General features: G+C 41.4%; 1 protein-coding gene across 2 annotated transcripts; it reads right to left on the bottom strand.

Moving 5' to 3' along the window:
• Positions 1-2,072: 2,072 nt before the first annotated feature.
• On the bottom strand, positions 2,073-23,817 carry LOC123022848 (adipocyte plasma membrane associated protein). 2 transcript variants are annotated; one of them, XM_044428939.1, is made up of 9 exons: positions 23,682-23,817; positions 15,121-15,237; positions 10,520-10,635; positions 9,736-9,828; positions 7,934-8,050; positions 7,404-7,578; positions 5,626-5,760; positions 4,782-4,974; positions 2,073-3,492 (listed from the first exon to the last, which is right to left on the bottom strand). In XM_044428939.1, the coding sequence occupies exons 2-9, from the start codon at positions 15,201-15,203 to the stop codon at positions 3,283-3,285; spliced, it is 1,122 nt and encodes a 373-aa protein (XP_044284874.1). In that variant the 5' UTR covers positions 15,204-15,237; positions 23,682-23,817; the 3' UTR covers positions 2,073-3,282. The 2 variants fall into 2 exon arrangements, with proteins under 2 accessions (XP_044284874.1, XP_044284873.1); XM_044428938.1 differs by having other exon boundaries at positions 23,638-23,809.
• Between the last annotated feature and the right edge of the window lie 997 nt (positions 23,818-24,814).

The raw sequence follows: 24,814 nt of genomic DNA, 5'->3' as shown, positions 1-24,814 counted from the left end.
GAAGATTGAAAGAGAGTTAGAACGATAGAAAAAACAGAACTATCAAGAGGAACAAGAATTTCTACAAGAACTACTAACTGGGCTATAACTGGGAGAGAAGAACAAACAAGACGAGCAACAGTCACGAGTGATAGCGAAAGCGGCACAAGGCACAGCGAACGGTGGTCGCAAAGACTGAATAAAATGGCAAATGCGCCGCTCTTTATAGGCTAGAGGGGGGAGGGGGAGCAGAGCTTTTTCCCGCCAAAAACCGTTAGCTATCAATCTTCCAGCCAAAGGCACTGCGCATGTGCAGCACCCATGTAAGTGATGCACAGAGGCCACGACGAAGAACCTGGGCTGTTCCATCTGTTGACAGGTAGAATCTCAGGACAGAGCTGGAGAAAAGGTACCATATGGTGGTGTGAAGAGCCAACAGTGTCTTGAGGGGAGAGAGGTAGTGAAATAGGCTGGGGGTGAGGCAGCATATCCCATATCGCCCCTGCAGAGGAGGAGTGGGAAGTACTCAGTTCCACATGCACCTTTGGGTCTGGTGCAGGAGCTGGAGTCTGGATCAGTGGTGGTGTGGCTGGGGCCTCTGGAGGAACGGGAGACCAAGCATACACTGAAGATGCAGTTGGTGAGTGGTGTCATTGAACACATAGAAAGGTATTTTCCTTTGCCCTTCTTGGGCACTATTTTAGGGGCGGCCACCATCATGTGGGTCTTTTGGACCAGTTTTTAAAACCTTTCCTCCTCACGAGGGTGCTTAGTTTTAGCAGGGTGCAAAGTGACTGATGGAGCTCCAGCAGCTGCTGACAGAGCACAAGAGGTGGAAGCCTGGGAGGTCAATGGAAAATCCTGCAGCTTCATGGTCACCAATTCCACCACCATTAGGGCATGACTCCACATTTCTGTGTTCGGACACCCAGCTTGATTCTTTCAGGCTTTCAGGCCTGGCAGGGTGGACAAGAATCTGTTCGGTGGTCCCCACTGAGGCAGAACAAGCAAAGAGAATCCCTTTCTGTCGATGGCATTTTTGTGCCACAATGGATGAATTTTCGAAAGGCTGCCCTGAGAGTCATCAGGGAAGGAATAGAAGTAGTGGAAAAGAGAGGGGACAACAGCATTTATTTCATTATATTTTACATTATTTATTTTTACAAAAGGTAAGTAAGGAGAAATGAGAACAAAAATTAGATTAGGGAATAAGTTAAAACTAAATTATTAAGATATGGAAGGTGCTAGAAAGTTGAGAAGGTATCAAAAAGTTAGGAACCTGAGGTACTCAAAATGGCAGCCAAAAATAAACTGGGGGAAATGGTGGGAGCCCCTCTTAGTTACACTAGAGGGTATGGGGCTCCTGCCAAAACTTTAGCTGAGCTAGGAAAAACTTCCTGACAACTGACACCACATAGGCGCAGTGCCCATTTGTGTGATGCAGAGACCAGAAATAAGAGTCAGGAGAGCTGATGATTCCCACTTGAAAAGAGTTTCCTCACACATTTCTAACTTGGGGTGGGCTGCCCTCCAGAACCTTTTGACATGTAGATGAGAGCCCAAAGGGGTCCTGACCGAATCTCCCCAATTGGAGCGTTCAGCTGGTTCAAAGCTTGCTTTGTTTTGGCAAGCCTCCTGCCAAGGGAAGATAACATGCGTATTTTGTTGTAAGGACTCACCTTCCTTTCCCATGTTATGCTCAAAACTGTTTTTCTGACCAACAGGGACTTGTTCATGCCTTGAAATACTCTGGTGAGGCCCTACTGCAGGCTCTTTTGCCTGTGGAAGTGAGGCAGGTGTTGTCACCAGAGAACAGTCCTTTTCTGCAGATGGCACCTTGTTAATGGAATGCCTTCCCTGGATCTGTATGCCTGGAGTCCACTTCCATGAATTTTCAGCAGCAGCTGAAAAGTTTTATTTATCTAGATACTTCACTTTATTGTACTGATCTATTTTTGCTGCTTTTAGATTGTGAGTTTTAGCTGGACTTCACCAGCTACTTAATTTGTTTAGTTTTATGATCATAAATGTTCTATAAGCTGTCAACATTAAAGGTAGGATTAAATATATTAAATAAAAGACCACATTACAGGTTGTGGATGATGTAATCATTTAATTGTCTTGTTTAGTTGAGAAATTATAACAAATTATAACATTTGTTTCTGTCCATATTCAACCTAGCTGTAACTCAACATGCCTACCAAGACTTTAATTTACTCACTTTTTAAAACTTCATATATTTGGACTAAACCTTTTAGTCTTTTAAAAACAATGAACTATCCATATATTAATATTAGGCCTTAATTTTATATGCCATAACCATAAAATTTATTTAAGAAACCATTATTTCCCCATTTGCTTGGAAAAAATCATATAGTTAATGCACATTTTAGCCAACTTTGTATTTAATACTTGTAAGTGCAGTTTTTGGTCAATCCATTAGAGAAATAAGCATCTCCAATTCACAGGTACCATTTGTACCTGTAAGGTATAGTCTCTGACATTTTAAGAGCAATTTTCCATACTCCAATTGAAGAATATATGAGGGTATTCCTAAACCTCAAAATACTGTGTCAACAACATACTCACAGACAAAACTGTTGAGCCAGGTCTTTTCAAAGTTAGTTGCCTCATCTGAAGGGACATTTTCAGGTTTAGGAAGTTATGCACAGAAGTGAGCTCAGATCTTTAAAATTAATCATGCAGAAAAACAGCATTGGTAGGAAGATGAATTAAACCTATAGTCAAGTTCAATTTATTAATATGTCTAAGGTATTACAGCATGCATGCTTGAAAATGTCTACAAAGACAGACCCAAGTTGACAATAAATGCATGCAAGATATCTCAAACTAACAACTAGAGCTGAACAATGTATTTCCAGTACAATGGGCAGCTGGCTATTCATGTTTATGCACAACATCTTTCAGTAGTGAAAGCACCTTGCAAAAAAAAAAGTTATTGAAAGTAATACATTTTATTTCATGAGGTAATTTCGTGTTTACCTTAAAGGTAAGTAAGGATGCCACAGATTGGGCAAAATGCACCAGAAATCTTCCATACAAGGCTTAACAATTTGAATGACTATTGTAAAGGACAATGGTGCTGTTTCCATTGGTGGTTTTACAGCATGGCATGCTTAAAATAAGAAGCGGTCCAAGTCTGAATCCTGCTAAGTTACATATGCTACAGTGTTCACCGCTGTGCTTCCAGCTCTTGTTCCTTGGCCAAAATTTGTGATTAATCCTCTTTTGTTCTTCTAGAATAATTCAAGACAACAGCAGTATTGCTTTTGCATCAATGAATTAAACATCCTTCAAGTTCAATCTACAAATAAAGGGAGACCGGAAGGAACCCAAGTAGAGATGTCCATTATGTTCATGTGCTTCACTTATGTATGTTGCTACCATTCCATTTGGGTCATGGAAGCTTCTTCTGTAGGAACCAGTGTCACTTAGTTCTACAACAAGGCTGTACTTAGGCACAAATTTTATCACTGTTTCTTGACTGAGCAGCTGAAACACAAGAAATAATTTTATAGACTATTGTATTTTTATCTTATCCACAACATGCACTGAAGTTTATTAAGCTAATACTGATCTCTATAAAGAAGGTTTAACTAACAGAAATTTAAAAACCTGAATATACAAACAAAGAACATGATCCAGGCAAAGGTAAGCAGTTGGAATAAGTGTGTGCTTAACTTTGTCACTAAAATACATTTAAGTCTCTTCTACTGAATCAACAACCTAAATGTTTAACTTTCATACCAGAATTAGCAAAATGTTTACTTAGACTCACTGTGGACATTTTAGACTTTTTTAGTACGTATGCGCCGTCATCAAATAGACACTCCCAGAATATGGCTGTCAGTTTACATAACATTTGGGAAGCAAAGTGCATTTTGCAGCATTTATACAGCAAAAAGTGAGGGGTGAGTAGTACAGCCTTCTCCAATCCCTGGCCATCCAGTCTGGGAATTATGGTAGCACCTGGAGAACACATCTGGAGTTTGTGGAAGGCTATACCAGAATTTTTTGTACTTTGCTCAAAAACAACCGTATCTAAAATGTACTGAATTTTTCCACAGCCTTCACACAAGTTAAAAAGGCATATAAGATGTACATATATAAGATATCCATCAGCCTAGAACAGCAGTAGCAGGAACACCTGATGACATAGAAAGAATGAACAACAACTGTCTTTAGCACCTCTCTTGGCTACCACCAGCAGGACTTTTAAGGAGAAAAGTTCCACTTACAATTCAGAGAACTGGAAACAGTTGATACCATTTATTCTAAACAGCAGTGGTTACAGAACAAACATCTGTTTGACCAGAAAGTAGATCCTGAAAAGAATCTGTCTCCAGGGCTCCCCCTTACTTTCATACTATTTAAGAGTAGTAAAACAAGAAACCACAAAATTCCATTATCTGATGTCACTGAGAATACTAGCATTGTTTTGTCACTTTTAGGGGCAATATGATCCACTGTAGGTCTGATTTTATTATTATTATTATTATTATTATTATTATTATTATTATTATTACATTGCTGTGAACCACTCTGAAAATTATTACACTTGAAAGAAGTATGTAAATATTGTAACTTTAAAAATAACATTAAGCTTTCTGTTTCCAAGTACAAATTATCAAAATTACATTGGCTGAGGCCAAGGCTAGACTGCTCTACACAAAAGCTTAGATATAAAAAGCAGAGTTTTCTTAGGGTATTTTAAACTCATTCTACCATGAAGAATATAGAGAATGGACATAGATTTTTTTAAAAAGTTGGCTGGTTTTTACCTTAAATATTATTCTTTTAATCCACGGCTTTTCAGATAAGAAATCCATCAGAGAAAATCCAGGATTGGCACGAATAGCGGACATAGCCACCCAATAACCTCCCGAGCTGCTTAAACGTATATTGTCTGGAAAACCAGGCAAATTTTCTACAAACATGTCTTCTCCACCTTTCATTAAGCCAGAGACATAATACCTGAAATGTTAAAATGCGTAACAACTTACAGATTACAGCACAAGTTAAGGAAGAGCTGCGGGAAACAAAGACATTACTGCATCCTAAGAAAAAGTTATAAGGAAAGGTCAATTACATCAGAAGCAGACAGAACACTTCAGAGAAAAGTCAGTTGCAAGTCACTTGCAACAAAGCCACTTGTTGTACAAGCTAAAACAAGCCACCATGATTTATTTAAATCATGGCGTGTTTAAAGAGGGAAATACCTTCAAAGAAACCAACAGCAGGACATGAGTTATTTGAGGGCTGTTTCCTCTCAAGCCATGCTGCCCTGGTCCAGACAATATGACAAGCTGAGCCCAGACTGGCAGATGGCACCTGACATATGCCATCAATTTAAACAAACAATTGTGGTTTATTTAAATTGCTGGTGTAGTGTATGCTAGGTGACACTGGCTGAATTTAAGCCATGGTGGCTTATTTCATTGTACAAACAGGTCCACTGAATGACTAATAAATACTTATTTGGCATATATGGTTAACAAGATAAATGTAAAAAGAAGGACACATGGATCTTGAGGCATATTTTTAAAAAGGCAACTCAGAACATTTGGCTAATACCAGTAGTGCACAACCAACTAATCTGCAAGAACCTCAGAAAATGTGACTGACCTTCGTATTCTTGCCATAGTTGTTTCAGCCACCAAAACAAAGTCTTCAGCAGGTGAAAGCTGGATTCCATTTGGAAATCTAAGCCCTCCCATTAATACTTTCACTTCTTTTGTCACTGTGTCATATTCAAGCAAGCTAAGGACAAAGAAATTATGGAGGCATTAAGGATGAAGATGGTAGCATTTTACACTGCACATCTGATTTAAAATACTAGATTGAGAGTGGTAGCTATTGGGCGTGACTTTTTGTCTATTTGTTTACAAACAACAGAAGTGCACAACTTACAGTCCCTTGCAGAAGTACCCCTTTGACTTTCCACATTTTGTTATGTTACAACCTGGAACTGAAATGGATGTTGCTGGCGTCGCTACTACTTGATGTACACAAGATACTCAAAATTATGAAGGTGAAAAATATTTTTATTATGGCACAAAGATAAACAAAAACTAACAGGCACTTGCTGGTTGCATAAGTTTTCATACCCCCCACCCCCACCAAGGCTATGCTTTGGAAGCAATCACAGCTACAGGTCTCTTTGGGTATGTCTCTATCAGCTTTGTGCATCTGGATCCTGCAATGTTTGCCCATTCTTCCTGGCAAAACTGGCCCAGCTCAGATTGGATGGGGACTTTCTTATTATTACATTTATAAACCACCCCTTAGCCCAAAGGACTCTCTGGACAGTGTACGATATAAAACAAAATAGAAACAAAGAAACAAAGAGCAAAGTGAGTCAGAAGAGGTCTCCTGGGCTATGTAGTCTAACACAACTCCACTCAAGACATGCCTACCATGTGCATGCCCAAACATTAACATAGTTAACATTTTCCTACAAAGTTAACATTTAAATGCATTTTCAAAATACATCTTTCTAAAATACTTATAATACATTAAATCATAATAAATACAAGTGGCTGAAGACATAAATTATGGTTCTTACACCAAAAAATATACACATGAAACATCCACACAGATAGGAACATTTGTCTTATCATACGTTCCTTTTTGTTTGAGAAGCTCTTCCTGAAGTGTCTGCCTTCTCATTTAAACCCATTTAACTCTTTCCTTTTCAGCTGGCTTAAATTAGTCCTAGAAATTTGCCACTTTGCTTGCTAACCTGGAGTATTGCTCCTGCTGCGACATGTAGCATTGTATCTCATAGCAACTGCAGTAAATTAGAGAAGTTGCACAGCCCCTGGCTAAGACTACAATTCAATACTGCTAAGAGGCAAAGTCAAGCAGTAATACAGAGATATAGCTCATATGGACACTTCGTCTAGCTCAAATCCTAACAAGGAACAAAGTAAGAACCCTACTCCTTGTAAGTAGTCATATCAGGGTTCTCTATGTCTATGGCCTGATTATGCTGTGTTATTCACTGTTCCCAGCATTTGCTGGCACTCTAACCCTGGATGGTGTATTTCCTTCCAACATTCACATATTTATAATTTTGTAGAGAAACACAGCAGCTGGAATTACATTTGCAGCACCTTCTGAAACAAGTGTACAGATTACATATTAGCTCCAAAACTTCAATTTATACATGGAGTTCTACATTTAATCAAAGTACTAAAACGTATGTGACTTCAATTAAGAATGAGGGCTAAGAATTAATAAATGCCTCCAGAAATTCCACACCAAGCAGCCCCAACTATGCCAAAGACCAAAAATCATTCACCTAGCAACACTGCTGCACTGCCTAGTCAATGTTCTGCTTAAGCAATTGACACTCAAAACCAAGGCAAGGGTTTTCATAACCCTGTGACCAGCACACATACCGTCCATCATCTGAAGCCTCCATGATTAATAAAGAGTAGTCTTTTCTGTGCCATTTACTGCTGGAGTCTGTAAAGTAGATTTTCCTTCCATCCCGAGTCAGTGTAAGATCATTCACAAAAGACATGTTCTTTCCCTCAATGGGAGTCTTGGATGAAACAAGGAGCTTCACTTCACCTAGTCACACAAGAAGTACTCATTTTAACCTCTTGCTTTCCTGTACTTAAATGACTACATGCTTAAACTAAGGATATCTGTATCTTTCCACTCATGAGAAAAGCATATCTTTTAAGAATTGCATATTTGCATTGTACTATTCTTATAAAACAGTGACACAGGAATCACTATAACATCTGGAAAGTTTTGAATAAACTAAGTGAAAAAATTGGAGCAAGTTTAAAATCTCTATGCAGTCTTCCAAAGACAGACAAATACTTCACAAAAGCAAGGACAAGTTCAAGGAAAGGTGAAAAGATGGGGGAAAGAACTACAAACAAGCAGAACTGTAGAGCTTCTAGCAAAAGAAAACTACCTGAGACAGGATTTATTTCAAAGAGTCCATAGTAAGCATCTGCCACAAAAAGGGTGTTCTTTGGTCCAACACGAATTCCAAGAGGTCTCCCACACATGGGTTCATCTTCTCTTGCACCTTTTACAATACATTTATAACAGGTTCACAATCAGTAGCCTGTATACAAAGGTTTCTATTTTGCTTCAGAAAGATAAGGTTAACAGTCTAGAATGTAATCTACAAAAAGAGAGGATAAAATCAAAGACAGAAATTTTGAGGAATGTTCAAGCAAAAAGCTGTGGTTCTGTGACATCAGTGCCATTTCATTACAGAAATTCAAAGAGGTAGTCATATTAGTCCACCATTTTTACTGCAAAGTTGCATTTTTGATATTTTAACATTTAAGCTTGCTTGGACAAAAGATCAGTTGTATACGGAGTAACTGATCTCTTCTACTGAATCTCTTCTTGCACTTTTGGTGCTTTTTAAAAAGGTTATTCTTTTCTTCATATGGAAATGCAACCACAGTGATGTGCTGATGCTGAGAAGTCTAACTTGCTTGAGCTCAGTGAACTTCCTGTCTGCTTTGGATCAGATGTCTATAAGTGGAATGGGTCAGGTTTTTTCTGCGGACTTTTGTCTCTGGGATAGGCTATAGTTTTTTTCAATTTTAAAAAGATAAGGAAATGTTTGCAAATTGTGCAATTCCATAAATTTCTATAATTTGCACAAATTTTAAACATTGCAATATTTGTATTTTGTGCAAATTAGCACCAGAAAAGCAGGTGGATTAAGTGTGATCTGAATAAAATTGTCCAAAGAGTGCTGAATCCATATGCTTTTCAGGTATCAATTTGATTTTTATGTAAATATCCTTAGCATGTATAAAAAATCAAAAAACCACAAATCACAGCCCATAGAAGTCCATGCACTTACATCATAACAAGTCAGCACTAGTGCAGGGCTGAAAAGCCAGAATTTCCAGTCATGAAAATCTGTTGAATTTGAACCCACTATCAGATTCTCACACATCCCTTAAAAGAGAACTCTTTTTCTCAAGCAGCTTCACCCTTTTTGTCTCCTAGGAAGGATAGTTAGCCTGTGGCTTAAATACAGCCTCTGAAACAGAGGGTGAGAGAAACTCTATTAAGTACATGGCTTGTTAGATTATGCTTTGGTTTGGTTTCCTGCCTGCCTAATTGAGGCTTCCCCTTGCCCATTCCTACTTGAGCAGCTTCCTCTCCAGCAGCAGCAGGGCCTTAGGCTAGGTGATAAGCCAAAAACCAAAGCATAATCTAAACTGAGGTGGCCTTGGTAGAACCAGGCCCCTGTGGTAAAACATGAATTCAGCAGGGAAACCTATGTCCCTCACTAGATCTCCTCCCAGCAGCTGTTTGCATGTGACGTATCAGGCTTGTGGAATTTACTTTGCTTTTTTACTAGGACCGCTGAATACCAGAACTGAACTGCATCTTTCCACATAAGCATCTACTGCTGCTTCTCCTGACTGTGATCACACTTCTTTTCAGCTGTGGTTAATGGAGGGGGAAGGAAGTCATTTTGTTATTGCTTCTGTTAAACAATTAGGAGTTGAAATCTTTGCTGATCTATTTGAAATCACCCAGTGATCTACCAATGGATCTGAATCTACATTTGACCACTCCTTCTGTAGAAAAAAAATGATCAAGCATACATATTTTTCCAACTAGATGATGATTTTTGCAAGTGCCAAGCAGAAGCTGTATGTAGGAAATCCTCAACACTAATGGGCTAATCACTGCTCAAGTCAAGCCCCTTTGGAACAGCACCTACAAAATACTTACTGCAAGGACCATGGCCAAGTCGGGCTAGTATGTGTATCTCTCCATTTTCAATCTTCAAAATTTTTCCATCTGCAGTACCAGTGAACAGCACATCTAACAGAAGGAAAAACCAAGATGACTATATTACTCTTATGACATACAAGACTTTCAGAAAAATTCAAGATATTAACAACACTGACTTTTAACTAAAATCAGCCTTGGATATCCATATGATCAGATAACCACTGGTGAAAGGGGCATGGACAGTCTACAGGTGTTCCTGCCCTGTTTCCTGCGATACCTGCAGGAAGCCCAAGGAATGGGGAGAAGGTGCCTCCAGAGCCACAGTGCTGCAGATCATCTGTTGAGGACACTGTGGGCTCTGGAGCAAACAAGCCACACTATGAAGCTTCCACAAAGCATGGCCTGTTGTGGCATGCAAGTCCATCCGAAGTCCCACTCAGAATATGGCAACTTTCCATGTTCAAAGATCAATAGCAAGATCCCTACTTCTTAAACAAGAAAGGGGTAGGTTTATTTTCAGTGTAATATTTCTTTTCCCTTTGTATTTATTCCATCAGTGAAATAAGGTGCAATTCTTTTGAAATCTATTATATAATAATTTGGATTGATATTTAAAGAGCAATCTTGTTCTCAAATACTTTGGGGAAAGCAAGATACTCAGAAAATTTTACTGGAACACTGGATTAATGTGTGACCCAAGATCCATGCAGAAATTATTTCTGGGAAAATTCCTTAAGTGTGAGGAAGCTATTAAGCAGATACCTTAATTATCTGCACTTACCACCAATATTTGCAATAGATTCTGGTCCAACAAGTTGATTTTCAAATAACCTTTCTGCTTGCCGGAGCTTAAAGTTTGGCTCTAATGTACCAGTAAGGAGAGGAGGTTCTTTGAAGCTAGAAAAAGAGAGAAGTTATTTCATCAAATATACCCCAAGTGTATTCAAAGAAGATCATTCTTGAGCAGCATTCTTAAGTTTGCCAAACTTGCAAATTTCAGATAGCTTTCCACTTTGTTAGCCTCATTATTGATTCAAGAATTCCACATTCTGTGCATTGTTTTATATTAACAAGACAACTGAGCTCAAGTTATACCAGGTACACAGTCCAGCAATTCTCAAATTCACCATGACAACATGGTTGTGATGAAATTGGACTTTTACATTTTAAAATATTATGTATAAATGTATAATATGTTCAGATATTTGCAATACATGATTAGTCTTGTTTCATAGAGAAGCTGTTCTAGAAAGAGAACAGACTGAGGAACATCTTCCTTTCATAAGGAATCATTCAAAGAAAACAATCTGTAGTAAAGTCAAGATAACTTCATATAATGCATAGCTAATGTATGAAATATGTGTCTATAAAAAGTAATGATGCCCACTAGCTTGAACACCTTTAAACAGAAAGTTGACAAATTCACTGAAGATAACTCTATGTTCAACTATTTAATGCAGTTGGTAAAATCATGAGGATGCTGCTGCTTCACACATCCTGTGTCGTTAGACACAGTCCTCCTGAGTAAACTCGCTGTTCCAGAGGCTTTATTGTTATACATCTCTATCATTGCACATCTGAGTTCATACAGAATGAAGTTTTGAGCTCTCTCTAATACCTCTCAACCACCAAACCACTTATACCCTTTTTCTCTTGCACCACCATGCAGGCAGAGTGCTGTGAAATCTCACCTGATGGCACTCCTCCCATTTCTCTGTCAATTGAATCTCCCATCTGTGTTGTCTCCAAGCGACCAGCATCACCTCTTCAAGAGGAGGGACCTTGATGCCAGAAAAGCTGCTCACCTCTTGCTGTGCAGCCTGCCCAGTTCCCAAATCTTTCCCTGCTCGCTCTCATTGCTAGATCAGGGCTCTTGTCAGTTCCATATCCTCTGTGCTATCTCCCTATTCTCATGGACCAGCTGACCATCACCTCCACCCACCTGGGCCAGCAACCCCACCCCTCTTGTTCCCTAGATGTTTCCCAAACTTGATTTGATACTAGCTTTTGCTGACATTCCACAACCCCTTCACCTTCACTGTCTGAGCTCACATTCCTATTGAAGCTATACACTGATCATGCATGTTCTGGCAGCTTTTCCCTATACATGCACATGACGTCCTGCTTGTGAGCATCCCAAAATTATTTGGCTGTTGAAAACAAGATACTACATGAGATGGAGCAACTGCAAAAACCTGGAAACAGTGCCCACAGTGCTATCACATTTAATCTATAGTTGGCTGAAAGATTGCTAAAGAGGTCAAACAGTTGTGTTTGACTTTGAAAGTGGGAAATTCTCAAAAATGAGGAAACTGGTAACGTAGTTGAATTGTTACCTGGATGGTTTTGCAAACCATACAGAACATTTTACCAACATAACGATAGCAGTATTTTCAGTTATTGACATTCCAATTACCAGTAAACCATTTTATACACAAGTCAAGTTTCACTCATTTTCTTATAAAGCCAAGCAAGTAGACTGCTTTTATGAAGCTACAAAGTATGTAAAAGTTATTACTTAGGTCAATAAAATGCAATCATAAGAGAACTGATCATACCAGTAGGTGGTAAAAAAAACACTATTTAGCAGTTTAAAATGAAAAATCTCTTATCTGGATGAGGCTGAATATTTAGGGAGCTTAAGACAGCAGAATGTGTTTATGTTGCCATGGACAGTGTTAGCGGCAGACAGCTATTAACCTGTTTTAGGTGTGCTTTGGAATATTTCTTTCTATCCTTTACCACCAGGATAATGTAAGTTATGCTACATGGACCAAGGTTCTATGAACTAAAGGGATCTAAAGTCACACAAAAAACTGGTCAGGGATTACAAAAGGTTAGACACTTGTTAATTACAATTTTTCCATGTCACAAGAAAACTCCTTGTAAGTATGCTTGCATGTGAATATGTATCATTAGCATTGCCACACATGAAAATTTGTGTACCAGGAAATGCATGAGCCACAACTTTAGTAAAATCCAGTTTCAATTCATGTGATAGTTTGCACAGTATTTTGTGCAGTAGGCATAGAACGCTAGAAACTGTCTGGGGCCTGTGAATGTGACTAGTTAGGCAACTATGGTATGAACAAACTTCTGTAGGATAAAGAGCACAGAAACCGACTGAATGTTAAAACTTACACAACACACAAAGGAATGCTTGAAAAACAAATACAGAAAAGCTTGCTTATATAGATTTTTAAATGCAGAGGAAATGTTGCAAAGCCTTTTGATGTTTAAAACTAAGTCAAACATGGATGTTGTAAACTCCAAAACAAAATTTTGGGGTCTGCTTTTTAATAATCTCCATGGAACCTACCAAACACTGGCAGAGTAGGTGATTTCTGCCCTGTTCTGAACAGGGTTGCACTCCCCCTAAAGCATAGGGTGAGCAGTTTGGGAGGGCTCCTCAACCCAGAGCTGTCTCTGGAACTCCAGGAGGCTGCTACGGCGAGGAGCGCTTTCCTTCAGCTTTGGCTGATTCATCAAATGCACCCTTACCTGGATGAGCAGAGCCTAGCAATGGTAACCCATACTCTGGCAACCATCTCTTTTAACACACTTTACATGGTGCTGCCCTTGAAGGAGGTCTAGATACTTCAGTTGGTTCAGAACAGAACAGCCAGGAAGTTAACAGGAACTGGCAGATTTGCACATATAACACCAGTCCTTTACCATCTACACTGGCTACTAGTTGAATTTTGGGCGCAATTTAATGTGTTGGTGATGACCTATAAAGCCCCAAAAGGCTTAGGACCTGGATATCTGAAGGACTGTCTCCTTCCTTATGTGCCTGCCCATCCCCTAAGATCTAGGTCAGAGGTCCTTCTTTGGGAGCTCTCTGTGAAGGAAATTACGAGTGGCAACACTGAGAAGGGCCTTTTCTGCAGTGGCACCCTGGTTATGGAACGTGCTCCCCACAGAGGTTCGCCTGGAGATGACACTTTATTTTTTTCGGCGCCAGGCCAAACCCTTTTTATTTTCCCAACATTTTAAGGTTTAATTGCTATTTTAATTGGGGTTTTGTAGAGGACATGATGCTGTGCTTTTTATTTTATTGTAAGACCATCCTGAGAATTTCTGTAATAGGACAGGACAGAAAAGTTCTAAATAAATACATTCATATATTCCTTTCAGCTTTCATTTCATGAAAATGATTGTCCATCCTAATAATTCTTAGGTTTCAGTTTCTCTGATTTAAGTTACATGTGTAAAGATAATGTCTTGAAAGAATGGCTGTTACTCCACCTTTATGTGGTAGAGGAACTGAGCCATGCAAAAGCAAAGTGGTTCTTTATGGCAGGAAAACAGGTCAGCAAGACAGATTAATGAATCTGATTTGAATATTAAGCATTAATTTTAGTTATGTGCCTTCAAGTCATCTCCAACATGGTGGCCCTATGAATGAATGCCCTCCAAAATGTCCTGTCCTTAATAGCCCTGCTCAGTCTGCTTAATCATTTCATAGTTTTCCTCTTATTTTTCTGTTCTTTATAGCATTGTTGTCTTCTCCAGCGAGTCTTGCTTTCTCATGATGTACCCAAGGTACATCAGTTTCATCGCTTTTGCTTCCAAGGAAAGTTTTGGCTTGATTTGATCTAGGACCCACTTGTTCCCTTTCGTTGATCCAGGGAATTTGGAAAACTCTCCTTAAGCTCACTGTGTTTTCAAGGCATCCATTTTCTCCCCGTCCACTTCCTTCACTGATCTGGAATGCGACAGTATAGATGACCTTAACCTTGAAATGATCTTCACTTCTCCAATGAAATGTCCTTTACTTATTTTTTCTAGTTCCTTCATTACTGCCCTTTCAAACTTCAGTCTTTTTCAAATTTTTGGACTTCACTCTCAATTTTAATTGATGATTAAACCAAGATAGGCAAAATCTTTCACAATTTCAATTTCTTCATTGTTGACATTGAATAATTCTTCTGAAATCACGATTTTTGTTTTCCTAATGTTCAACAAGGCATAGCCTACCACATATGGTATGTATCCTTTGTTCTGGTGCAACCTGGAATACCCTGCCATGTATAATTCAAGTCAGTCTTGAAAAGAGTCTACATCCTTGCCATTAGTACTGATCACAACAAAGGTACATATGGGAAAATGCATACCTTCAATTATTCTGGACCCTGAATCACTGAAAATCAACATTTTGACAAGTGTACGAAGTACAGTATCAACCAATGCAATCAAGCAAATGCTTGTTACAATGCTCTTTCTACACTGAATACTTGCATTCTACTTGCAAGTAGAATACTTGCATGTAGCAATAGACTTGACACTAAAACACCCACACCCTAATAGAACTGTCAATGACATATGTGAACTTGTATACTATGTGCCATGTTCTGGTATAACATATGCTTAACTACTCACCTAATAGGCTGAGGGTCTATTGGACAATCCAGAAGAATTATTGCTCCAAATAAGGGAATAATGAGAGATACTGCCAAAGTCATGAAAGTCACACGAAACACCTTGTTGCTGTAAGTGCTGCAACCAAAGTACAATACAGAAATTAGATTCTTAATCTATAGGTAACTGTGGGATTGCCTAAATATGCTAATTAGAATACAACTGTCTAGCCCAGGGATCGGCGACCCACAGCTCCGGAGCCGCATATGGCTCTTGAAAATAGGAAAATTATTTTGAAGACTGCTGAGGCAGAAATAAAAAACTTATATATACATAATATAGTATTCTGTGTATTGGTTTTTTAAACAGAATACCAAAAAAAGAAAATATTCTAAAATAATCAGAAACTGAGTAGTAAAAAATGCTAATAAAAGAATAAAATATTGAAACTAAATGTAATCAAATAAAGCTACTGTGAAATCTGCTGTTGCTTCTTTGTAAGAATACACGATCAAAAATTTACAACAGCAAAATACAAAATCAATATAAATGCAATACCATACTTATAGCAAGTACAAATTCAAATACAATATTAGCAGCAAAGCAATACAAAATCAAAGTTACTTAATACAATAATATTCATAATGTTAAATACTGAAGAAATACAATGAATACCCTCCCCCACTCAAACCCCCATACACACCAGCACAAACTGGCTGAGAAAAAAACTCTTAGCACAAGCCCACCTCAGCATTTCCCTTCCCAGCAGAAAACACAGCAAAGAAAGGAAAAGGCCCAATCTCAGGTCCCCACCCAGAAGGCAGACCCAGTATGGCTGGGCTCCCAGCTGGCTCCCATTGAACTACCTCTCCCCTCTTCATTATCAAATTTCTTACATAAAGAAACTATCAAGTCCAGGAAAATTTTAGCCTGCCTTCCCATCAAACTTGTTAGCTTTCTATACACTTTGTTATTTTAATGAAGGAAAGTTTTTAATGATAACCAATCTTCAACATGCATTCTGTAGTGGAACATTCCTATATAGCCTGTGGTCCTGCGTAACATATAGTTTGATTCTAATTCTGTTATGTTGATTAATAAAATGCAAATTAAGTTGCTATGTTGCATAAAACTATTTCCAGTTCTTCCAGTATTAATTATAATCTCCCAATATTAATTGCTTTTAGATATTGGTAAAGGTAAAGGTTTCCCCTTAACATTAAAGTCCAGTCATGTTTGACTCTAGGGGGTGGTGCTCATCTCCATTTCCTAGCCAAGGGAGCCAGCATTTGTCCTCAGTTTCTGTGGTCATGTGGCCAGTATGACTAAACACCAAAGTGCATGGAATGCTGTTACCTTCCTACTGAAGGTAACTTTTTATCTTCTTGTATTTACATGCTTTCAAACTGCACGGTTGGCAGGACCTGGGACAGAGCAACAGGAACTCATGCCATTGTGCAGACTTGAACCAGTGACCTTTTGATCAACCAGCCCAGCAGTTTAAACCACTGTGCCACCTGCATCCCCTTAGATCTAAACCAGCTGCATTTAGATATTAATCCCCCAGTATTCCAAAAAAGAAACCACAGACTTGAGTCAATAAAATCTGAGCAGGGCTGTTACATATTTTGGAAGGCCTTCATAAGCTCACAATAACTGAGGAACAACTTTAACAAATTAAACTGAAGATGTTAATCTTTCACCTTTAAATCTTCTTATATTGTTTCTGTGTTCTTCCCAAAGTGGGTTGGGGGAGATCTACCTGGGGAGCTAGATAAGGTTGAGGTTACAGGGGTGCAGATTGGAGTCACCTCTGGGCCCTGGACCTTACAAAGGCATCAGGCCCTGGTGGGCTACATCTGAGGGTACTTTTGGAATTGGCAGGGGTACACTCGCATCTGCTGGCCTTCATCCAGCCACATAGCATGGATTCCATAAAAACAGATCCTGCCAGTCAAACTTTGTGAAATTCTATGATAAGGTCTCAAGGTGGCTAGACAGAGGGGACATGGTGGATGTGGTTTACCTGAATCTCAGGCCTTTGACAGAGTGTCTCACGATATCCTGGTCAAGAAATTGTTGTGCTTTAGGATAGATCATGGCACTGTCCGATGGATTAGGGCATGGCTGATGGACTGTAAACAGAGGATGACTATCAGTGGGGAATCATCAGGATGGCAGCCAGTGATGAGCAGAGTCCCCCAGGACTTAGTTCTGGGACTGATTCTGTTCAACCTTTTTATCAATGACCTGGCCAATCTGCTGACTAAATTCATGGATGATAACAAAGCGGGGACGGGGGCACAACTGAGGAGCAGGTGATCCAGATCCAGAAGGCTGTGGAAGTGGGCGGGGGACAATAGGATGGGGTTTAATGCAGGCAAGTGCAAGGGACTTGGGACTCAGGAATAGGTGTCAAAGGTACAGGATGTGGGACAAGTGGCTGGAGAGGGGCACTTGTGAAATAGATCGCAGCGTACTTGCTGATAGCAGTGTGATGTGGCAGTTGAGAAAGGGACACACCATTCTTGGATGGTTAGCCAGAAGCATGGCTCCCAGATTGAGAGAGGTGTTACTGCCACTCTGAAAGTCTTTGGTGTGCTCACAACTGGAGTACTGTGTCCAAATCTGAGCTCCACATTACAAGAGACACATAGCTAGCTTAGGATCAGTTCAGTGCAGGGTCCTAAGAATGGTAGCCAGATTGAGGGAGATTACATGAGAGATTAGATAGAGGAAGCTGGGTCTTTTCAGCCTGAAGAGATGACGACTCAGAAGGGATCCTATATTGACACATAGGTAAGTGAAGTGATGTCACACAGTACAGGGTTGTGACCTGCTCTCCCCTGAAGTGGTGGAAAGGATGTGGTCCAATAGGGCAATGTTCAAGGAACTGGGTTTCCTTGGTTGGATGTCAGGATGTACTTCCTGACGGTTAGGACCCCTAGGATATAGAATGGGCTTCCAAGGGAGATGGTGAGGGCCCATCAGCAAGGATATTCAAGGAAAAATTGGACAAACACATGCTGGATATTACATGAATGGAGCCTGCTGGAGCAGGGGCCAGATTAAATGCCCAGAGACCTGTTCTGACTTGCTATTTTTCTAAGAGCCACTAGAGGGCAGCCTACCATCTGGCCAAAAGGACAATGCCCAAGGCAAGAAATCATTAGGCCTAGGAGATGTACCAGGTTGGTCACATCTGCTGGCTTTTATTCTTGTAGTTTGTTCACTTGGTCTTGAAGTTTGAGTGCTCTTTCCATGGGGAGAATTAAGCAGCCCGATTGCGTCAATGAGAGACTCCTAGGTGAATGAGACTGAGTGGCTCTTTGTCTTGTTGATGACTAAGCAGTAGCTGGGAACACCAAACATGAGATAGATTGAACTCACAAAGGAATTAACAGCCTGGTTTAGCTTGTTTTTGCTTTTGTGGGAGAACAAAGGACCTGAGACTGGTAGAATGGCCGGACCATACATCTTGCTGTTTAAACAAACGGTCCTCTGGCTTTGATAAATTGGAGATGACTGATACTAGAAAAGCACTAAGAGGTAATGTCTACTCACTGAGCTTCAGTCCTGAATGCGTCGCATCTAAACTACATGAAATTGGCACCACTTATGATTTGCAGAAATTGCCAGAGAAGGGGCAATTCTCACTATGTCAGTAATTGTTGGCAGGGGATCTTTCCATTCACTTGGGCTGCTGCATTTTCTCCAAGTCCAAATGCAATCAGATGGTAGATTCCATGTTGCCCTTTGAGAGGGTGGTGAGGTCCATAGCCCCCGTCTGTGCATATACTGTGAGCTGTCCAGAGAGCTTACGCTATTTGGCAGTTCAGAAATTTAACAAAAAAGGAAATTACTGCATTCGGGCTACAATTTTACCTCTCTCCATCAGCAAGACTGAGCAGGCAGTTGAGACCTATGGCTGTATATTTGGAGAAGATAGCATAGTTTGTAGATACAATGCCCCAACTTCCTCAGCCTCAACCATATTTCATCAGCAAGCATGAGTATGCGAGAATAAAGTGCTTGTGTTTGAAAGGATTCCTGACAAAACTGATATGGCTTTACCGGTTTTGTAGATTTGCAGCCTCCTTCCCCTCACCCATCAACTGGAGGAACTATGAGGAACTGAAAGCAGTGAGGAAGGACAAAGAAATAAAGAAAAAGCAGCATCTTTTGTGGGAAGGTTTGGCAGAGAAAAGGTTTTGAAGTTAAGTAAATAAGAATTCCAGTATTTTAATATTAAAAATATAATCTTGAACAAATCTGTCCTGGCTGAAATGTAAGGATGAACTGGGGCAGGGAGAGCCTAGAATCAGTTTATCATTCAAACATTTGTCAGATGGTCTTCATGTTTTCTGAATTGAAGGAGTGATTGCTTCATAATTCTTATAAAGCTAACAAGTAATAATCCCTGGTTATTTCTCCACTCTGAGTTTATCCTGAAGACAAAATGTGGGTTTATAAACTATTTTTCAGTGTCATGGAAATCAGTTAAATCAATTTAACTCATTTAAATTTAAATCATGTAAATTATATTACAAGCTTTGTTTACCTCTCCCCCTTGGATGTATACCTTAATGCTGTAAAAGGGTTTGAGCGCATCAGTGAAGACAAGGAACTCAGGTCTCCTGGGAGGGTCATCCAAGGCTGAATGGTCAAAACTGAGACCATTCCTGAGAAGGGCAGAACATAATGGACTGGATGAGAATCAGTAAGCTGAAACTCAATCCAGACAAGACAGAAGTGTTGTTGGTAGGCGGCTGCTCTGACAGGCCGGAAGCCATTACCCTGTCCTAGATGGAGTTGCACTCCCCCTGAAGGGCAGGGTTCACAGCTTGGAGGTGCTCCTGGTCCCAGAACTATCACTTGAGACCCAGGTTGCCTCAGTGGCCAAGGGTTCCTTCCTTCCGTTGTGGCAAATATACCAACTTCACTCCTACCTGATAGAGGAGCCTGCCAACAGTCACATATGCACTGGTAACATCCAAACTAAATTACTCCAATGCATGGAGCAGCCTTTGAAGATGGTCCAGTGAATTCCAAAATGGGACTGCACATCTAGTGCCAGGAATCAGTTTGTGTGCCTGGGCCCAATATAAAGAGCTTGTCTTGACATATAAAGCCCTAAACAGCTTAGAACTGGGTTCCTAAAGGACCATCTGCTCCCATACATACCTTGTTGTTGTTAGTTACAGTCGTGTCTGACCTCTCGCATCCCCAAGGACAACATTCCTCCAGGCCCTCCTGTCCTCCACCATCCCCCGGAGTCCACTTAAGCTCATGCTGACTGCTTCAGTGACTCCATCTAGCCACCTCATTCTCTCCCTCCCCTTCTTTTGCCTTCAATTATTCCCAGCATTAGGCTCTTCTCCAGTGAGTTCTTCCTTCTCATTAGGTGGTCAAAGTATTTGAGTTTCATCTTCAGTATCTGACCTTCTAAAGAGCAGTCAGGGTTGATCTCCTCTAGGACTGACTGGTTTGATCACCTTGCAGTCCAAGGGACCCGCAGGAGTCTTCTCCAGCACATATACACCTACCCACCTATTAAGATCTGGGCAGGAGGTCCTTCTAAATGAGCGGTTCCTTAAGGAGATAAAGTAAAGGTTTCCCCATGAAAATAAGACGACCTATGGGGTGGTGCTCATCTCCGTTTCTTAGCTGAGGGAGTCAGCATTTGTCCGCAGACAGTTTCCGTGGTTCTGTGGCCAACACAGAGGTGTACAGAAAGCTTAAGGAGATATAGTAAATAGAAGGACCTTCTTGGTGGCTACCCCTCAACTATGGAACAGGCTCTCCAAAGGCATTTGCCTGCCTGGTGCCAACCTTGTTTGCATTTCAGCACCAGGAGAAGACGTTTCTTTTCTCTGAATACTTTCAAGGACAGCCCTCAATGTGGTCTTTATTTCTGACAGCGGTTGTTCTGCTTGCTTGTGATAAAATTTTGAGATTTGTTTTTAAATCTTTTTATTGTGATGTTAACTGGTTTTATTGTTGTTTTTAGTACATTACTGTAAGCTTCCTGGAGAATCCACTTGGGTTAGTGGCAGGCATGCAAATTAAAAAAAAATAGACAATAAAAATGGAGAAACAGAATAGTTTCTTACAGGTAAAGGCCTCAGGCCAGGATATATTTGAGCTTTGTATCTGCTCAGCTTTTACACAGAACATATAAGGAAAACTGAATGAGGATCAACGGAAGCAACAGTGAAAATTAGTGGAAGATTCATCAATAAGTGCGAGATACAAAGTGATATTATATTACTGGCAAAAAGCAGCAATGAATTGGGATGATCACTGATGGTGAAAGAAAAGGTGCAAATGCAGGACTGCAAGTGTTAAAATCATGATTGCAAAAGACTATACTGTCAACAATGAAGAAATCAAAATTGTGAAAGCTTTGCATAACCTTGTCTCAACAATTATAAAACCAGCAGCAAAAGCAAATAAAGTCGTAATTCTAAAAGTACTAAATTAAAAAGTCTTTGCTTGGCAGTAAAAACAGAATCATGAGGGTGCCAGTCTCACCTCTTTAGGAAGAGAGTGCCAAAGATGAGGTATGACAACAGAAGTCCCCCCCCCCTTTTTTTTGGCAAATCCTCCCTCACAAGATATTAAAACTGAGATCTGGAAAGGCAGCAATGAAAGAATTCAATCAAGTGTAAGGATGTTTCACTGGAGACCAAGCCCACTCTGAGTGGGTGTGAAAGCTAGACTGAAGAAAGCAGACAGAGAAAATGTTCAAAGCAGTGCACTGCAGGAAAGTTTTGCAAATGCCCTGGACTGAGAGAAGGGCAAGTGTGTCCTTTATGGCAATCAAGTCATCTCCTTGTAAGAAAAAAATGCAGAAAATGAGGTTGTCTTGACTTCTCACTGTAAAAGACAATAATACTAGAGAAAAACACAGGGAGATGTAATCAGAGTTGAGAATGATCAGTTCCATAAAGGGAACCACAGCCTTGAGTTTACAAGAGCTGAGCAAGGCTGTCAAAATTCAGGACATTTCAGAGGGCATTCAAAGGGTTAAGGAAGAGATGACATGACAACACACAGCTGCAACAAATGTTTACCCAAGGTATCATCCAGGAGGATGTTACCTTGCTACTCTGTTCTGTCTTTGATACGTAAAACAGGCCTGTTTATTTGAGGGTAACACAAATGCAAAAATACAGGACAATACATCTCAAGAACAGCATAAATATAATTTCTCAAGTAGTCATATATGCAATAGTGAGTTGCTGTTTGCTGATTACAAACTCCGCATCATCTTCGAAACTCTAGTTCTAGAGTGCTCTTACTCATCTTCCTGATCCAGGAAGAAAGGAGAACAAGGAATAGATATGCATTCATGTGCAGCACTCTTCTGCTAATACATATTTAGGATTGAAAAAATGTTTCTATTTCAGCCTGTCTACTGCACTTTTTATTGCTTTTATATTAGTTGCTGTTTTCCAGCATGTTGGCTACATTACAGACCCAGTAATGTAAATTAAAAGCCAGTCTTGCTCTCAAGAATCAAGCAGGCTAAATGATGAACATGAATAAGTTAACCCCACCACACACACCTAGGTTATAAACTTAACACAAAATCTGCACTAGTGGGGGGTGGGGCTCTTCTAGCACTCTACAGAATAAGCCAAACCAGCCAGGAATGATGGGAGTTGCAGTTCAACATTTCTGGAGGGCACCAGTTTGAGGACGGTTTGCAAAAGCTCCTATTAAGGAGAGGCCATTACAAAACATTCTCAAAAGTGTCACGTTTAAATGGCAGATGCCCACACACCTATGTATACAGATGATAGATTTAAATCCCCTTTTTTCCTTAAAAGGAACTCAAAGCAATTTACATTATTCTCCTCCTCCTCCATCTTATCCCCACAACAACCCTTTGAGGTAGGTTGAGCTGAGAGTCTGCGATTGGCCCCAAGCCACCCAATGGGGTCCATGGCTGAGCAGGAACTGGAACCCAGGTCGTCTGAGTCCCAGTCCTATGGTCTTAAGCAAACCACCACGCTGGCTCTCCCCACGAATCCAAGCATATTGGGAGGAATTGTAAACTGTGGGGTCAAATGAAATGGCGCAGGCACAATATAGCACATTTATTTTATCATCGGGATTGGAACTCCCGATAAAACAAGAAGTTTAGTTCGTTATTTAACACGAATAGTTCTTACGCATAAGAGCCTTCCAAACAAGCTCGAGCTCAGGAACGTCCCATTCGAGAGGCGGAGCGTGGGTGCCCCTCCCTTCACGTCGCCCTAGCAGCCGCCAGCGGCCCTCTTCAGGCACCATCTCACCCCTCAAGAAAAAGCCTCCCACAACACGGGCTAGAGAAATGGGGTCCCGCGCCTCACGTTCGTTTATTTCCCCCGCGGGTTACAAAGCTCCGCTTCCCCTCACACGGCGGGCAGAGCGAGGCGGCAGCAGGGGACGACCCTCCAAGCTCTCCGAAAGACGAGCGGGCGACCTTTTTCCTCAGGGAGCGGCGGGCGCCAGCGCCTCAGAGACCCCACCCCAGGCCACGCCACGCACCTGCCGCCCTTGGTCTCCTGAGCCGTGTTGTCCTCGGTAATCACCTGCGGCCGGATAGGTCGGCGCTGCCTCAGGCCCTCGGCCTCATTCATGTCGCCCGGTCCGCTCTTCGGCGTGACAGACCAGAACCGTGCTCGCCCGCCTCCGCAGCGCAGGCTCGCCGCACGACGCCACAACGCACCGCCTCCCGCAGCCCGCCCCCGGCACGGCGTCCGCAGAGCGCCGCCCACTCCCCCTCCCCCGCTCAACGGCCGCCCCAGAGCCGCGGCCCCGCCCCACCCGCCCAACGGCTGCCCCAAGGCCACGCCCCCGCCTGGCTTGCCCAACCGTCCCCGCAGTACAAGCGCGCCGCATTCTCTGCGCCCGCCCAACGGCTGACCCAGCGGAGGCACTCCCCCTCCCCTGTGCCCGCCCAACGGCAGCCCAACCGCCGCGCCAAGGGCACACCCCCACCCCGACCGGAGCCGTAGCCCAACCGGCACCACCCGGCACCTAGTCCGCGTCCGCGAAAGCCCATCCGCTGCCCAGAGCTTCAGAAACCCCACTCGGGCGACGGCCCAACCGCAGCCGCCAAGGAGCCACGCCCCCATCGCTCTTCAGGCGACGACGGGCAGGGCCACTCAGGGCTGCCGCCCTGGGTTCGTCTTTTACTGAACTCCCTACATCGTGACAGATTACTCTTCCCACCCGTCGTCTAACTCCCCCTCCGTCTTTCCTTCCCGCAAAACATCTCTGAACCGAGCCTTCACCCAACAGGCGTATTTAAAGGCCACGCCCGCGCTGTTGCGTCACTCCTTTGTTCCTCGTTGCCCAATTAGAATTTAGCTTTGCTTAAGGGGCGGAGCCAAGAGAAGGTTCCTTTCGCAAAAGAGCGTTTCGACTTTTTTCCTATTAAAGGAATTACTCTAGAGGAAAGAGGCATCGGGTGGAGGTTACAGCAAGACGCTGATGAGCTCGAATTCATCTACAGGCTTGACTTGAAAGAGAGGGTTTTTTGTCGATCACACTGCCTGCATAAATTGGCCTACCTTGGTGTCAGTACTCGCATTATAAATGGCTGCTGCTAATAATGTGACTGCCAATTACTGCATAGAACTGCCTCTGTGTTTACATTTCCCTCTCCTCTTAGGTAGGATATATAAAATCAAACTCTATAATGCTTCATGAATCTGATAAA

This window comes from Varanus komodoensis, unplaced genomic scaffold, assembly GCF_004798865.1.
Source record: "Varanus komodoensis strain SLA01 unplaced genomic scaffold, ASM479886v1 scaffold2, whole genome shotgun sequence".
NCBI classification, from domain to species: domain Eukaryota; kingdom Metazoa; phylum Chordata; class Lepidosauria; order Squamata; family Varanidae; genus Varanus; species Varanus komodoensis.
Note: the sequence above shows the minus strand (reverse complement) of the source record. Positions and strands in the feature narration are given on the sequence as shown.